At 46.7% G+C, this 17809-nt stretch overlaps 1 protein-coding gene across 4 annotated transcripts in view; it reads left to right on the top strand.

Annotated features, from left to right (window-relative positions):
- STPG2 (sperm tail PG-rich repeat containing 2) overlaps positions 1–17809 on the top strand; it is a 419016-nt gene that overhangs the window by 17388 nt on the left and 383819 nt on the right. For all 4 annotated transcript variants that reach the window (XM_039913717.1, XM_029076955.2, XM_007668299.4 and 1 more), the window contains 2 exons: positions 4258–4370; positions 10576–10687. In XM_039913717.1, coding sequence (XP_039769651.1) covers positions 4258–4370; positions 10576–10687 — 225 coding nt within the window. The remainder of the gene's footprint in view (positions 1–4257; positions 4371–10575; positions 10688–17809) is intronic.

Raw genomic sequence — 17809 nt, forward strand, 5'->3', positions numbered from 1 at the left:
ACGAGGTAATCAGGTCGTCCCACACGGGGCTCACGGTTTTAGTCCCCATTTTACAGATGAGGTGACCGAGGCCCAGCGAAGTGAAGCGATTCGCCCAAAGTCACCCAGCTGGCTAGCGGCGGAGCCGGGATTCGAACCCATGACCTCCGACTCCCAAACCTGGGCTCTTTCCCCCGATCCACGCCTCTTCTCTGTCCCCCACGGGGCGCACGGTCAAGTAGGGGGGAGAACGGGTGTCGAATCCCCATTTTACAGATGAGGTAACTGAGGCCCGGAGGAGTGACGCGACTCCTCCAGGGTCACCCAGCTGGCGGGTGGCAGAGGCCGGATTCGAACCCAGCTCCTCCGGGCCTCTGGCTCCCAGGGCCCCGCGCCCTCCGTTCGGCCACACCGCTTCTCATCTCCGGAGCCCGTTCGGTGTGGTGTTTGCGTCCTAGGCATCTGGGGAGTACGGAAGATGTTCCCAAGGAGCTTGCCCACTTAAGAGGGGAGACTGGAGACGTCAACAATAAAGGAGGCACGTGAAGCTGAAGAGCGTCAAAGTAAGAACTTTATAAACGGCTCTGAGATCATATCGTTCGAATGCTGCTCCCAACTCGGTTACAACTTGGGTTTGAAGGCAGAAGTCAGGAAGTCCGCCCTTCCTCCCCTCCGCATCCCCCCTCATCCCTCCCTCTGCTCTCCCCCCTTCCCCTCCCCACAGCACTTGTGTATATTTGTATCCATTAAATTTATTACTCTATTTATTTTATTCATGATATGGAGATATCTACGATCCTATTTATCTTGATGGTATTGATGCCCGACTACTTGTTTTCTTTTGCCGTCTCCCCCGTTTAGACAGTGAGCCCGTCGTTGGGCAGGGATCGTCTCTATCTGTCGCCGAACTGTACGTTCTAAGCCCTCAGTACAGTGCTCGGCACATAGTAAGCGCTCAATCAATACGACCGAATGAATGAAGGAAGCCCTGACTCGGTCATCTTTCCAGATGAGTCCTCTGGACTAAAAGCTCGTTGTGGCCGGGGAACGCGTCTCTCACCTTTGTTACATTGTACTCTCCCAACTGCTTAGTACAGTGCTCTCCACTCAGTGAGTGTTCAATAAATACAGTCGATTGATTAACTGATCTTTCGGAAATCCCCCGTTGCAACCCCGCGACGTAAGATCGTTTCGGATCCTCTCTCTCGGGTCTCGTTAAACATGGGTTTGGTTCACCCGCCAAATACGATGATCTTTCTTCGCGTGAAATCATTCAATCGAGCCGCGGGCCTGCCAGTGGACAGAGCAGAGGCTTGGAAGTCGGTGGACTTGGGTTCGAATCCCAGCTCCACCACTTAATAATAAAAATAACGATGGCATCCGTTAAGTTCTTCCTGTTTGCCAGGCACTGTCCCGAGCCCTAGGGTGGATACAAGCACGTCGAGTTGGATACAGTCCCTGTCCCACGTGGGGCTCACAAACTCAGTCCCCATTTTACAAATGAGGGAACCGAGGCACATTTGAGATTTTGATGGTTCCCAAAGGAGCTGAAATGTTCGGTGATGAGCCCTTTCGCCAAAGCCCACCAAAAAAGGCCTCAGATTTGAGTTTCTTCCCGTGTGGATTTAGCCCTGTGGATTTCCAGATGATCACAACTGGAAGATAACATTTTATTGGTTCAGGCGATTTGTTTTTAGAGCTCCTATTATTAACCTTTCTATAATGAGGGCCACTGTCAACCAGTTGTATTTATTGAGCGCTTACTCTAGAACACAGTACTAAATGCTGCTCGTGGTGGACAGGGATCGTGCCCGTTTACTGTTATTTTGTACTCTCCCAAGCGCTTAGTACGGTGCTTTGCACACGGTAAGTGCTCAATAAATACGATTGGAAAGGATAAATGAATGCAGTGCAACAGGATTTAGCAGACACGTTCCCTTCCCGTAACGAGCTTACGCGAGCATAATTACTGAGGGATCAAGAGGAATGATCTGCTTTATCCGTGCATCCTACGCTGTGTGATATCCGACTCTTTCTAATCTAGTGGCCCCTTCGGTTTTTACTGGAAATAGTTCAGTCTGAAAATTGTCTCCAGACATTTTTGGGGATTTGATATCAAATCCTCGAGTTAGCCTTGCCCAGAAATAATCATTCGCATCCCATTTCAGAAGCAAAGTTCCGAGGGAAATAGACTCCCTTTTCCTTTTATCTGTGATTTGAATCTCGGTTTTTTTTCTTTAAAATAAAAACATCGCCTACTTTGCATGATACTCATCGGCCTCACGAGTCAAAATAAATCCAGCCCAAATCCTGTCAAACCTAGAGTATTAGAGGTGCCACCCAGTCTTTAAATTTCTGCTCTGCGACCGTGGATTCCTGCAAAGAGCTCAAAGGGCCTTCACCGACACACTCCGACGCTTGAGGCTTAAAAGCGTCTTCCTGCCGACATCTGATTGAACTGTGAAGATCTCTGATAGAGCTCGCTCATTATGGCACCTTGAGAATCATCAAATGCAAAGGTATTAAAGCCGGAAGGGACTTTAAATAACCATCTCAGGCCAGAGGGACCCTGCCAGACCATCTGGTCTACCTCTCCCAGCTCCTGGCGGGTGACTGTCCAAATGGCCTTGGCAGATGGCAGTCCGTCCTTCTTTAAAATATCTCCAGGGTGGCAACTCTTCGGTCTCACCCTTTAGCCCACCCCAGTTTTAAGCACCCCGACAGCTGGATTTACTGAAACTCTTTTAATTCGCACTTTTTTTTCCCACTTGGACAGGAACGAGTCCCCTTCTCTTCTCCCTCTGGACCCTCTCCCTCGGAGAACTCCTTCACTCCTAGGGGTTCAACTACGACCTCTATGCGGATGATACCCAAATCTAGATCCAGGGCCCAGTACGGTGCCTGGCACATAGTAAGGGCTTAGCAAATACCTTAATTACGACGATAAGTAAGGCGTTTCTGTTTGACGCGGAGCCGGACGGGCAGGACTTGGAGGTTTTTGAGGATCCGGGAGATCTGGATCGACCTTTTTTTAGAGGATCGGGGCAGCAGAGTGAAGTCGGGACTGGAGAGGGGAGATGCAGGAGGCTGGGAAGCCGACGAGGAGGCTGATGCGGGAGTTGAGGCGGGATAGGTTAAGAGCCTGGATTATTCATTCAATAGTATTTATTGAGCGCTTACTATGTGCAGAGCGCTGTACTAAGCGCTTGGCATGGACAAATCGGTAATGGATTAGTGAGTCAGTTCAAATGGAGCATCCCTTAAAGCGCCCCTTAACGTCATCTTCCCAAGTCAACACTTCCAATTCGTATTCATTCAGCAGTATTTATTGAGCGCTTACTATGTGCAGAGTACTGTACTAAGCGCCTGGAATGTCCAATTTGGCAACAGGTAGAGACCATCCCTGCCCAGTGACGGGCTCACAGTCTAAACGGGGGAGACGGACAGCAGCGCAAAACAGAACAAAACAAAAACAAGACAACATCCTCAAGATAAATAGAATCAAGGGGAGGTACACCTCATTAAGCAAATCAATGGGGTAATAAATAATATATACAAATGAGCACAGTGCTGAGGGGAGGGGAAGGAGAGGGGGAGCAGAGGGAAAGGGGGGGCTCAGTCTGGGAAGGCCTCTTGGAGGAGGTGAGCTCAGTAGGGCTTTGAAGAGGGCAAGAGAGTTAGTTTGGCGGACGTGAGGAGGGAGGGCGTTCCAGGACCGCGGTGGGACGCCGTCCTCTTCCAGACCTGTTTTCAGCATTTTGGTTTCTCTTCTCTCTCCCTCAGTTGGTTATATTTGACATCTTTTCCTTGGCGATTAAACTTCCCGATTGTACATTTAAGCAATCCGACGTTCCCGTCAGCTCACCTCAACTGTCAAAACCATAATAACAATAATAATATCCGTGAAGCACTTACTGTGTGTCAAGCACTGTTCTAAGCGCCGGGGTGGATACGAGGTAATCAGGTTGGACGCAGTTGCCGTCCCCCATGGGGCCCTGTGACTAAATGGGAGGGAGAGCAGGTTCCGAATCCCCATTTTACAGATGAGGGACCTGAAGCCCGGAGAAGTGAAATGACTTATCCAAGGTTACGCACAGCAGGCAACCGGCAGAGCCGGGATCGGAACCCAGGTCTTCTGACTCCCAGGCCCGAGCTCTTAACGTTAGGCCACGGCGCTACCGGGGTCGCCCCAGACAATGCTGGAAAAGACAGCTTTTCCACAGGACAAGAACAATTTGGATCGTAGCGATGACAACGGAAGCTGTTTTTCTCTTTCAGGACGGTCCGTACTCTACTAGGAAGTACAGAGGTGTCTATTTCGGCCATCTGACGGGAAGGCGAGAGGCGATTCAAAGAGGAGGCCCGGGCCCGGGGGACTACGATATAATGCGGTAAGTATGTTCAAGCCCGAGATTGGCGACTTATCGTCAGGTTGTTTGAACTGCGATTCGTCCATTAATCGATCGATCGATCTATCAGTCAATCAGTGGATGGTATTTATCGGGTGCTTCTTGCGTGCAGAACGGTAGACTACGTGCTTGGGAGAGCAGAGTGTGGCTTATTGGATAGAGCAAGGCCCTGGGGGTCAGAGGAACCGGGTTCTAGTCCGCCACATGTCTGCGCTGTGACCCTGGGCAAGTCACGTCACTTCTCTGGGCCTCGGTTTCCTCATCTGTAAAAAGGGGATTAGGACCGTGAGCCCTACGCGGGACGGGAACTGTGTCCGACCTGATTAGCTCGTTTCTACCCTCTTGCTTAGTAGAGTGCCTGGCACATATCAACTGCTTAAAAAACACCACGATTATTATCTAGAGTTTAGAATAGTGCTTGGCACATAGTTAGTGCTTAATAAATACCATTATTATTATTATTACAGTACTAAAGAATCGGTAGACACATTCACTACCCATAATGAGCTCGCAGGCCAAACGAGGAGAGAGACATTAATCAGTCAATGAATGGTATTTACTGAGCACTTACAATGTGCAGAGCACTGTACTAAGCGCTTGGGAGAGTACATTATAACAAAGCAGGTAGACACGTTCCCTGTCCTCAACAAGCTTACATAATAATAATGCATTTGGCTAGCATATTATTAGGGAATTAGGGAATTTTCATCCAACAACACAAACCTGTTTGGACACAGTGCAGAGCCAGAGGTCGAAATAAGTGGTTTGTGCGCATATACAACAGTGTGAGTTTTCCTTAGGGTGGGGTTTTTCAGGTGTGCTTAGTTATGTAAGAAGAGAACTTGGAGTATAATGATAATGATGGTATTTGTTAAGCACTTACTATGTGCCAACCACTGTTCTAAGTGCTGGGGTAGATGCAAGGTCATCAGGGTGTCCCATGTGGGGCTCACAGTCTTCATGCCCATTTTACAGATGAGGAAACTGAGGCCCAGAGAAGTGACATGACTTGCCCAAAGTCACCCGGCTGATAAGCGGCGGAGCCGGAATTAGGACTCATGGCCTCTGACTCCCGAGCCCGTGCTCTTTCCACTAAGCCACGCTGCTTCTCAATATTACACATATATTTATTGATGTCTATCTTGATTAGCTTTTATCTGCCCCAGTGCTTAGTACAGTGCCTGGCACATAGTAAGTGCTTAACAGATACAAAAAACCTGGCGTATATATTTTCTAGTAATAGTAATAATGATAATAACGGTATTTAATGCATAGTGACTATATTCCTCACACTGTGCTAAGACCTGGACAGATTTATTCCAATCAAACTCATTCATTCAATCGTATTTATTGAGCACTTACTTTGTGAAGTAAGTTCTAGGAAAGTATAATTCAGCAATAAAGAGACAATCCCTCCTCACGACGGGCTCACGGTCTGGTCCGATCTCTTTCCTAACCCCATAGGCTAGGAATTGCAATAGACAAGCCGCGTGGCCTAGTCGATAGAGCACGGGCCTGGAAGCCAGAGGATCTGGGTTCAAATTCTGACTCCGCTCCTTGCGTGATCTTGGGCAAGTTACTTAACTTCTCGGTGCCTCAGTTTCCTCAACTGCAAAATGGGAATTCAGTAGTTGTTCTCCCTTCTGTTTAGATTGTGAGCCCCAAGTGGGACAGGGACTGTGTCTGACCCGACTAACTTTTATCTACCCCAACGCTTAGAACAGTGCTTGACACATAGTAAATGCTTAACAAATGCCATTAAAAATTAAAAAAAGGCTTTGCAGGTTATTGCAGGCTTCTGGAATCGCAAGAAACTGGCTCCTAGGAAATTCAATCTGCTAGTGCTGAAGTTCTCTCCTTTCCTTTTATTGGATGCCTGCTGGTTGAGAAAATAAATATCCAACTATTTCTCAGTGTATTATAGAAACATTTAGCCAAGTAATTACTTTGAATTTAACAGCGATCTCGGTAAGATTAATATTAATTAAACAGGAAAGTAATTTTCATATCCCTCTCGACTGTAATGACGTATCCTCGTCGGAGCCATCCATTCCAATTGTCAAACGTGCCTTTTTTTGCATTTTCTAGAAAAAAGTTTGAGCAGTGACCCGAATTCGGTTTTAAATAAAACTAGAATCCTCTCTTGCTACTGAAACGTCCGGGTGATCGATCGTAACAGAAAGGTCGGTTGCTGGCGCTGGAGTCTATGGTTATTTAGATCAGAGTTTAATGCATTTTTAAATTAAGAGGGCTACACTTCGTCGGGAGCCAGTCAGTCGTATTTATCGAGGGGGCCTTCCCAGGCTAAGCTCCCCCCTTTCCTCTTCTCCCGCTCCCTTCTGCGTCACCCTGACCTGCTCCCTTTCTTCATCCCCCTCCCAGTCCCACTGCCTTTGCGTCCCTATCTGTCATTTATTTTTATATTAAAGTCTGTCTCCCCACCTCTAGACTGTAGGCAGGGAATGTGTCGGCTAATTGTTGTGTTGCACTCTCCCAAGCGCTTAGTACGGTGCTCTGCCCGTGGAAAGTGCTCAATCAATGCGGTTGAATGAATGAATGAATGAATGAATGAATGAATGGAGTGCTTACTCTCTACAGAGCACTGTATTAAGCGGTTGAGAGAGTAGAACGCAACAGTATAGCAGACACACTCCCTGCCCACAGTGAGCTTACAGTCTAGAAGGGGAGACGGACAATTATAAATAAATAAATGAGTGATCTGGACATAAGCGGTGTGGGGCTGGGAGGGGGGATGAAGAAAGGGAACGAGTCAGGGCGACGTAGAAGGGAGGGGAAGAGGAGGAAAAGTGGAGTGTCAGTCAGGGAAGGCATCTCGGAGGAGATGGACCTTCAATAAGGCTTTGAGGAGGGGAGAGAGTGGTGGTCCGGTGGATTTGAGGAGGGAGGGCGTTTCAGGCCGGAGGCGGGACGTGGGCCAGGAGTCGGCGGCGAGACGGGAGAGATGGAGGCCCAGGGAGAAGGTGAGCGGCACCAGAGGAGCGGAGTGTGCGGGCTGGGCTGGGGAAGGAGAGGAGGGAGGTGAGGTAGGAGGGGGCCAGGGGATGGACGGCTTTAAAGCCAAGGGTGAGGAGTTTGTGTTTGCTGCGGAGGTGGTTGGGCAACCCCTGGAGGTTCTTGAGGAGAGGGGAAACTTGGCCTGAACCAGCGGATGGTATTGAGTGATTTTTCTTATTTAACAATTCTACTCCAAAAAATATTCTCCGAATCAAACAGAACACAGACTAAAACTCTCCCTTGCCGGTGGGCGCGTTGTTGAAATTAGCGTAGCTACTTCGAAATATTCTCTTTGATGTTGCACTGTGAAGATAGATTTGCAGAAGCGTCTTCTGTGGAGTACAGTAAGGCGTTTCCGCAATACTACCCACGACAGTGCATCACTAAAGAGAATATTCAGAATGTTTATAATTTTTAACTGTCCTTCGTATCCCTAGTCCTAGTCTTTCGCCGAAGAAGTGAGGGCAGGGATAGGAGAAGCCAGGTTGTAGCAGAGATGCAGAGGAGGTTCTGACCCCGACTCTGTCATCTGTCTGCTGTGTGACCTTGGCCCAGTCATTTCACTTCTCCGGACCTCAGTCACCTGATCTCTAGAATGGGGATTAAGTCTCTGAGCCCCATGTGAGAGGTGGGCTGTGTCCAACCTGATTGGTTTGGGTCCACCCCAGCTCTTAGTACAGGGCCTGGCATATAGCAGACACTTAACAAATACCGTAAAAGAAAGAAGACACCCCTCACGCCACTGCACAACGTCCTCAAGGGGGTGGAATTCTGTGTCTCCCTTCCAAGCCCGTGTGTGGGGCTATGGTTCGGAGACAAGGTTGCGGCCCCAAAAGTCCTTCGGGTGGCTTGTGGCTTAGTGATTAGAGCCCGGGTCTGAGAGGCAGAAGGTCCTGGGTTCCAATCCCGGCTCTGCCACTTGTCTGCTGTGTGACCTTGGGCAAGGTAGTCCACTTCTCTGGGTCTCGGTTGCTTCATCTATAAAATGAGGTTAGAGACTGTGAGCCCCACGTGGGACAGGGCCTGTGTCCAACCTGATTTGCTCATATCCAGCCTAGCGCTTAGAAGAGTGCCTGGAACATAGTAAACCCCTAACAGATACCATCATCATTATCATTATTAGATTTCAGAAGGAGGCGTTCGTTAATCCAGCACATTCTAGACTGTCAGCCCGTTGTTGGGTAGGGATTGTCTCTATTTGTTGCCGAATTGGACTTTCCAAGGGCTTAGTGCAGTGTTCTTCACACAATAAGCGTTCAATAGATACGATTTGAATGAATGAATTTCAGTCGGACTATGAGTACACTAGACACTGACAGCCAATCAATCAATGGTATCAGTGGTATCAAGGACTCAGGAGAGGATAAAACTGGACAGGGAAATGCACGTGCTCTCCCAAGCACTTAGTACAGTGCTCTGCATGTAGGGAGCACTCAGCAAATGCTCTAAAATTATATCTTCTTTTTCTGTGGTCTGTTAACAGCATACTTTGCTTTCAGTGGTAGTTTTGGAAACGGTGGAAGGTGTAATTTTGAATTTTAATGCTTGTGTGGAGGACTGCCTCATTGACAAAGCTGAGGAGCAGAGTCTTAACCAGTGGTAATTTCAGCTGCTGGCTCTTTATCCTCTTGGTCTTACTGTTAGATGGTAAACTCCTGGAGGGTGGGACCAGATAATAATAATAATAATAAAGATGGCATTTGTTAAGCTCTTACTGTGTGCCAAGCACTGTTCTAAGCGCTGGGGGAGATACAAGGTGATCAGGTTATCCCCCCGTGGGGCTCACAGTCTTCATCCCCATCTTACAGAGGAGGGAACTGAGACAGAGAGAAGTGAAGTGGCTTGCCCAAAGTCAAACAGCTGACAAGTGGTGGAGGCGGGATTAGAACCCACGACCTCTGACTCCCAAGCCCGGGCTCTTTCCACTGAGCCACGCTGCTTCTCTCTCTTCACCTAGTGGATAGATCACGGGCCTGGGAGCCAGAAGGACCTCCGTCACTCGCCGGCCATGTGACCTTGGGCCAGTCACTTCACTTCTCTGGGCCTCAGTTCTCTCTTCTGTAAAACTGGGATTAAGACTGTGAGCCCCACGTGGGACAGGGACTGTGTCTGAACCGATAACCCTGTATCTACCTCAGTGTTTCGAACAGTGCTTGGCCCATAATAAGGGCTTAACAAATACCATCTTATTATTATCTGTGATCACGTTCTTATTTTTGAATCTGAAAAGATGAGGCCAGCATTAGTCAGTCAGTTGTGTTTACTGAGCATTTAATGTGTGCACTGTACTAAGCGCCTGGGAGAGTTCACTATAGCAACAAACGGGCACATTCCCTGCCTGCAACATGCTTACAGCCTAGAAGGAGGGGAATGACATCACTAGGGAGCGTCATTAGTTTTCAGAATGATTTAAAATCATATTTAATTTCCTCTACCGGTTCCCTAATGTGTAACTGATTGTAGCCCTCCTTTCCTTTCCTCTTCTCCCCTTCCTTCCTTCCTTCCTTCCTTCCTTCCTTCCTTCCTTCCTTCCTTCCTTCCTTCCTTCCTTCCTTCCTTCCTTCCTTCCTTCCTTCCTTCCTTCCTTCCTTCCTTCCTTCCTTCCTTCCTTCCTTCCTTCCTTCCTTCCTTCCTTCCTTCCTTCCTTCCTTCCTTCCTTCCCCTTACTATGTGCAAAACACTGTACTACGTGCTTCTGCGTCTCCTTGACTTGTTCCTTTTATTCACCCCACACCCTCAGCCCCACAGCACTTGTGAACATTTCTATAATTTATTTTTATTCATGTCTGTCTCCCCCTCTAGACTCTAAGCTCGTTGAGGGCAGGGACTGTGCCCCTTTAAACGTTGTGACATTCTCTCCCAAGCGCTTAATACAGTGTTCTGCCCACGGTAAGCGCCCCGTAAATCCTACCGATCGATTGATGGATTAATGCCTTTCTCCCCCTGCAGCCTCTGAGCTCCCTGGGGGAGCGATCAACTCTATCGTGTTGTACTTTCCCAAACGCTTAACACACTGCTCTGCATAGTGTAAGTGCTCAATAAATGCCACTGTTTGATGAAATTTCTCTAGTGAGAAGTCGCTTCTACTACAGCAGCGGGAAATAGAGTAGTCTGATTATTAAGGCGCGATTCACACTGAAAACCAACGTGTTTTCCCTTTAATTTTTTGAAGGGAAGGTACCGTGCATTACGAGAACGTCAACATCAAGAAGGAAGAGAAGACGAAAGGTGGCCCTTTCCTCCCCCGGTATTATGAAGTAATAGCTTTGCGAGAAGAAAAGAAGGTAAAGCCACTTGGGCTCTTTCTTAGTGTTTAAGCAGTGCTTTCCAGTTCTATTGAAACGCTGAGTTTTGGAGATTTTTAGGGACGGAAATGAAAGGGGTAGCCCTTGCGAAAGAAAACACGATCCCTTGTTTATGGAATATTTGCCCTCGCATTTGATCCTTTCTCTGGCTCTCCTTTGAAAACGACTGCAGGGGTACAGGGTTTCATTTGAGATCGCCGAATTTTCCTTCCGATGTCCTTTGCCGAGCAATAAACCTCTTAGAAGATAAATACGAGCAATTTCCTTAGCGCCGAAGGATCTATTCATAATAGGCTTGTATATCAAATTCCAATGGGAAGGGTTAAAACAAGCTTCTGATTATCCTCTCAGCATTATCCGAAAGTATATTTTAATGCGGGCGTCGGATTTATTTGAGATTTTTGACTTTGGTTTGAACGCCCTTAAAAGGATGAGAAAACTGAGCTTCCCCTTTTCCCTCTGCTCCCTCTGCTCCCCCTTTACCTCCCCTTCACCTCCCCTCGGCTAAGCCCTCTTCTCCCCCCTTTCCCTCTTCTCCTCCCCCTCTCCCTTTCCCTGCCCTCAGCACCGTGCTCGACCGCTCAATTGTATATATTTTCATTACCCTATTTATTTTGTTAATGAGATGTACGTCACCTTGATTCTATTTATTGCTATTGTTTTAATGAGATGTTCATCCCCTTGATGCCATTTATTGCTATTGTTTTTGTTGTCTGTCTCCCCCGATTAGACCGTAAGCCCGTCAATGGGCAGGGGCTGTCTCTATCTTTTGCCGATTTGTACATTCCAAGCGCTTAGTACAGTGCTCTGCACATAGTAAGCGCTCAATAAATACTATTGAATGAATGAATGAATGAATGAAAACTGAGAACGTTTCCCAAGTCTGAACTGTCTAGGGAAACTTGGACGCCTTTACTCGTTCTTCCGTAAACCTCTTACTGATAGAGACTGTAAGTCCGAGGCAGAGAGATAAAGGTAGAAGTGGCGAGACATAGTGGAGAAAACGCGGGCTCACGAGTCAGAAGGACCTGGATTCGAACTCCAGCTCCTCCACTTGTCTCCTGTGTGACCTGGGACCAGTCATTTCACTCCTCTGGGCCTCAGTTCCCTCATCTGTAAAACAGGGATGAAGACCGTGAGCCCCACGAAGTCCAGGCTGATTAGCCTGTATCTACCCCAGGGCTTACTACAGTGCCCGCACATAGTCAGTGCTGAACAAATACCAGAAAAACAAAATCCCCATTTTAAAAAAAAATTCAAGATTATCATCTTCATAAAGTCATGATGTTTCATTCAGTACATGACCCCAAGCCTTTTTTGTATCCTTGCCATTTATTCCATTAGTAACAAAAGTATAATTGAGCAATGCTGTTCAGAAACTGTATTTTCCCAGCCTGACTTTTACTTTGAACCCATATTTTAATGTACGTATACCGGTGGTGGGTTTCGTAAACTTCCTGCTCTCTCAGCCGCAAGGCAGAAAAGAGAGGGAGGGGAAAAACAGAACCAGGAAGGAGGAAAATAATGGGAGAACAGACGATCCATTTCAAGAAGAGGAAACACTGGAATGGGGGGGCGGGGAAGAGGTAGGAAGAAGAGGAAAAAACCCAGAAAGAGTCAAGAGGAATCATCATTCATTCATTCATTCATTCAGTAGTATTTATTGAGTGCTTACTATGTGCAGAGCACTGTACTAAGCACTTGGAATATGCACTTCAGCAACAGATAGAGATAATTCCTGCCCAACGATGGGCTCACAGTCTAAACGGGGGAGACAGACAGCAAAGCAAAACAGAACAAAACAAAAACGAGACAGCATCATCATGGAAGACAGCAGGCCGCCATGATGGCCAGAGTCCACATTTCCCACGAGGCTCAGGAAAGCTCCCAGCTTCCATGGTCTTAGTTTTGTCGATCAAGCCGTTAATGGACCCAAACGTTTTGAATGACGGAAAAAAATGGGGCAGCAGTTAAGATAAGGGGACCAAATTTTGGGAACTCAAAATGGGACAGAGAGAGGAGGAGACCGGGGTAGGGGAGGAAGGGCGACAAGGCAAGAAAGACCAAGTGCCAGAAGTGGACAGAGGTGGAATGAGGAAAAAGAGGCTAAAAACAGACAAACGAGACATCTTGACTTTGGAAAATTATTGAATTTTCCGCTGATCCATCAGTCATACTGATGGAGTGCTTACTGTGTGCAGACCACTGAGCTACTGAGCTCCAATAGATAGTAGACAGGTTTCCTGCCCACAAGGAATGGACAATCTAGACTATGCTTAATTCTTGTCTTCCTCTGTAGACTGTAGACTGTTGGTTTCTTGAGGGCAGAGATTCTGTCGATTCTTTGCCATAGACAAGTCTGTTTACATAGGTAGGTACCATGTGGGACTTTAATAAATACTTAATAGCCAATGGACACTTTATTTCCCTCTCTTTTCTTTGGAACTATCGCTATGCACCTCTTTGTTTATAGTATGTATAATCTCTTTATCGTGGTTTTGGAAAGAAAAAAATTGATACGGCATGCATGAGTACCGTAAGATTGCAGACGATAGACCCTGGGACATTGCATAGCTTCTTTCGTAAGTAAGATTACCACGTGCCAATGACATCGCTTTCTTTGAAACTGCCGGGTGGTTCCTAATTTTCAGGTCAAATTGTGGAAGCGAACGGCAGTTGTCTAGACAGCCGAGCATTTGCTCTGTTGCCAGATGACTTAAATCATTTATATTATTTCATTTCCTTCACATCAACTTTTTAAAAATGGGAAAATGACAATCTGTTTCTTCCACAGATTATTACCGCAGAGGCTCCGAGTTTTGGAGTGGAGGCTCAGAACTGCCATTTTAGTTAGAAGGGAATGAATAAGAATAATAATAATGATGGCATTTGTTAAGCGCTTACTATGTGCAAAGCACTGTTCTAAGCGCTGGGGGGGATACAAGGTGATCAGGTTGTCTCACGTGGGGCTCACAGTTTTAATCCCCATTTTAAAAGCAACTGAGGCCCAGAGAAGTTAAGTGACTTGCCCAAAGTCACCCAGCTGACAGGCGGCGGGGCCGGGATTAGAACCCATGACCTCTCACTCTCAAGCCCGGGCTCTTGCCACGGAGCCATGCTGCTTCACTAAATAATAAATAAATAATAAAGCTTCAGGCTTAATCTATACTATAAAGAAACCAGGGCTTGGGAAGCAGCTTGACCTAGTGGATAAAGCCTGGGTCTGGGAGTCACAAGGTCCTGGGTTCTAATCCTCACTCCACCACTTGTTCGCTGCATGACTCTGGGCAAGTCACTTCACTTCTCTGGGCTTCAATTTCCTCATCTGGAAAATGGGGATGAAGACGGTGAGCTGCATGTGGGACAGGGACTGTATCCAACCCGATTTGCCTGTATCCACCCCCGCGCTTAGTACGGTGCCTGACACGTAGTAAGCGCTTAACAAATACCAGAATTATGACTATTATTATCATTACTACATGGCACACGTCCACGTCTTCATCTGCTCCATTAGATGGAGTAGCAAGACGGGGCACAAATCCGGTCTACAGATCGTGTTGGATCCTCCCAATGGATCAATCAGTCGATCAGTGATATTTTTGAGTGCTTCCGGTGTGCAGAGCACTTTCCTAGGCGCTTGAGAAAGTAAATTACAACAGAGTTGGAAGAAACGATCCCCACTCATAAAGAATTTGCTCTCTATAGCTCCTCCTCCAGATTGTAATCTTGTTCCGTTGTGCTCTCCCAAGCGCTTAGGATGGTGCTCTGCACACATTAAGCGCTCAATAAATACCTTTGATTGATTGATATAGTGCTTACTACGGTGCTCGGCACACTAAGTGCTGGATACATCCCAGGGATTGATTGACTATGCTCCTTCCTCCCCGAACCCCCTCCCACTTTTCATTCATTCGTCCATTCAGTTGCATCTATCGAGCGCTTACTGCATGCAAAGCACTGTACTGAGCGCTTGTACTGAGAGCATGTCAGTGTCCGTCTGTCGGTATGAGTCTACTAGGGTCAGGGTAAGTGGGTTTGCCCCTGTGCGTGTGTGTCTATGTGGGTTTCACCCTGCCAGAGCCCTTTTTCGTAGCATATTCCTCACAGGCGTGTTTTTCACAAAGAAAGTATCTTCTCAGACTCTTCAAATTTCTAGCCAGAGGATCTGTTTTAAAAGTTGAAATGTCTAAAAAGAGAGAGTCGCATTGAGAGCGCGAGAACCCCTGCTTTGAAGCATTAGAGAATGTGGCATTATTATGCAATTAAGACACTTTAGTGTGTAATCAAGGAAGAGGGTTCGGAAGGAGGAGATGGGGAGTCTTAAGGAAGAGCGATGACCGAGCGAGGCTTCAGATAGGATCCTGCCGATTAGAGCCGTGCGTTCAAATAAGGCGATTAACGATCAGGAGGACAAGGCAGGTTACTCGGAGCGAAACCGAGCGAAGCCGGGGAGAAAAGGCCCGCGGGAGAAAAAAAAGAATGTCGTTCGATGGCAAATCGTACTATCGTGGAGGGGAGTCGGGTTTGTTGCCGAGCCCCATTCCAGAGCAGATCTGCCGAGTCCTCGGTCAAGGGTAGAGTTAGCAAATGGCAGGTCAGGGTGGCCAGTCAAGACAGACCTTGTGCATTAAGACGCCTAAAAGGTGAGAAGCAGCGAGGCCTGATGGCCAGAGCCCAGGCCTGGGAACCAGAGGACCCGGGTTCTAATGCCGACTCCGCCACGTGTCCGCTGGGTGACCTCGGGCAAGACGCTTCACTTCTCTGGACCTCGTTTCCCTCATCTGTAAAATGGGGAGTAAGACGGTGAGCCCCGTGTGGGACAGGGACTGTGTCCAGGGTGGTTAGCTTGGATCCCCCCCTCACCCAGTGCTTATTAAAGTACCTGGCACATAGTAAGTGCTTAAGGAATACTCTAAAAAAGGGGCACTGTTGCACGTTTGGCAGATTGGTGCCAGGCCGGGAAGTGATTGGCTGCTTTGCTAGCTGCTGTAGACCTTCGGAGGGATCTGTCCGTCCATCCCCTCTAGACTGTAAGATCTTTGTAGGCAGGGAAAGTGCCTGTTATACTGTACTTTCCCAAACCTTAGTACAGTAAGCGCTCAATAAATACAATTGTCTGACTGACTGACTCATTCATTCAATCATTCAAATCGTATTTATTGAGCTCTTACTGTGTGCAGAGCACTCTACTAAGCACTTGGGAGGTACAATTCACATTTATGGAGAGCTGTGGGGCACCCATCCATACTTAGTTCTAGCGGTTAATACTGAGGAAACACTTTTTGGTGCAAATGAAAAAAACTGTGCCAATCTTTTCTAAAAAAAATTCCTACAGGCTACGGGAGTTTGCTACCCTGGGCGAACAGTGACACGAATTTGCTCTGTCATCAGGAGTCACTTAAAAACGTTGAGTCCGATCTTTTTGTAGTTTTGCAGATATGTAAGCTCGGGGACATGGGCTCATGGGCGAAAACATATCATAAGTAGTACCGGAATGCGGAATTGGGTGGATTAACAGAACGTTTCCCACAGGGCCTTCAAACTTGAGGAGAATCAAGCCTCGTACAGTCGAGTTATCTAGTAAATTTCCACTAGATGGCATCAATACTTTGGCCTACTTTTGAACTGTAAACATTTATAATATTCATTTTTGCATTTTTTTTTGAGAAAAAATGTCCCCATTTAATGAAAATAATTAAGATGTTCGAGTTTGAACCACCAAACCTAGATGATTCCCTGGATCAGAGGTCAATTTGGGGGAAATTTGACCCACGTATATAGTATATTCTTTCAGTTTGTTTTCTTTTTTAAAGGCTGGCTTTAAACGATGTTAGGATTCCTCCATATGGAAAACATAAGCAGAAATGTTTTCCTACTTATATTTAACTGCTAGGCCTGTAGGGCTCATTTCTTTCGCCAATGACGCCTGCCAATATTAAGATACTGCATAATTTGATGTCAGCTAGGCAGCTGGTATTTTCCAAAAAAGCAAAATATGTACTAAAAGGGGCTTGGCAGGAAGAATTCGTAATCTCATTTGATTTTCCTCCGAAATCAATGTGTTTATTTTTGTAAGATGTTTTCTGATGGAATATTACTTTAAGTATTTCCAGTGAATGAATGTATATACATATAGAGAAGCAGCGTGGCTCAGTGGAAAGAGCATGGGCTTTGGAGTCAGAGGTCATGAGTTCGAATCCCAGCTCTGCCACTTGTCAGCTGTGTGACTGTGGGCAAGTCACTTAACTTCTCTGTGCCTCAGTTACCTCATCTGTAAAATGGGGATTAAGACTGTGAGCCCCACGTGGGACATCCTGATTCCCCTGTGTCTACCCCAGTGCTTAGAACAGTGCTCGGCACATAGTAAGCGCTTAATAAATACCAACATTATACAGTGACTATATGTATATATATATATATATATATATGATATATACCATGATATATATATCATGGTTTTTGTTAAGCACTTACTATGTTCTAGGCACTGTTCTAAGCGCTGGGATAGATAAAAAGTTATCAGGTTGCACACAGCCCATGTCCCACATGGGGCTCACTCTCTTATTCCCCATTTTACAGATGAGGTAACTGAGGCACAGAGAAGTGAAGTGACTTACCCAAGATCACAGAGCAGATAAGTGGCAGAGTCAGGATTAGAACCCAGGTCCTTGGTTGTCAGCTTCATTATCTTTTTTTTTTTACAGTCATTGTTAAGTGCCTACTTTGTGTCAGGCACTGTACCAAGTGCTGGAGGACTAATCAGGTTAATAATAATAATAATAATAATAATAATGATAATGGTATTTGTTAAATGCCCACTATGTGCCAAACACTGATCTAACCGCTGGGATAGATACAAGATTATCAGTTTGTCCCACGTGGGGCTCACATTCTTAGTCCCCATTTTACAGATGAGGTAACGAAGGCACAGCGAAGTGAAGTCGCTTGCCCAAGGTCACCCAGCTGACAAGTGGCTGAGCCCGGATTCGAACCCACAGTCTCTGACTCCCAAGCCTCTGCTCTTTCCACTAAGCCACGCTGCAGTACATGTCCCAAATGGGGCTCACGATCTTAATCCCCATTTTACAGATGAGGTAACCG

The sequence above is a fragment of the Ornithorhynchus anatinus genome, chromosome 12, assembly GCF_004115215.2.
Source record: "Ornithorhynchus anatinus isolate Pmale09 chromosome 12, mOrnAna1.pri.v4, whole genome shotgun sequence".
Taxonomy (NCBI): domain Eukaryota; kingdom Metazoa; phylum Chordata; class Mammalia; order Monotremata; family Ornithorhynchidae; genus Ornithorhynchus; species Ornithorhynchus anatinus.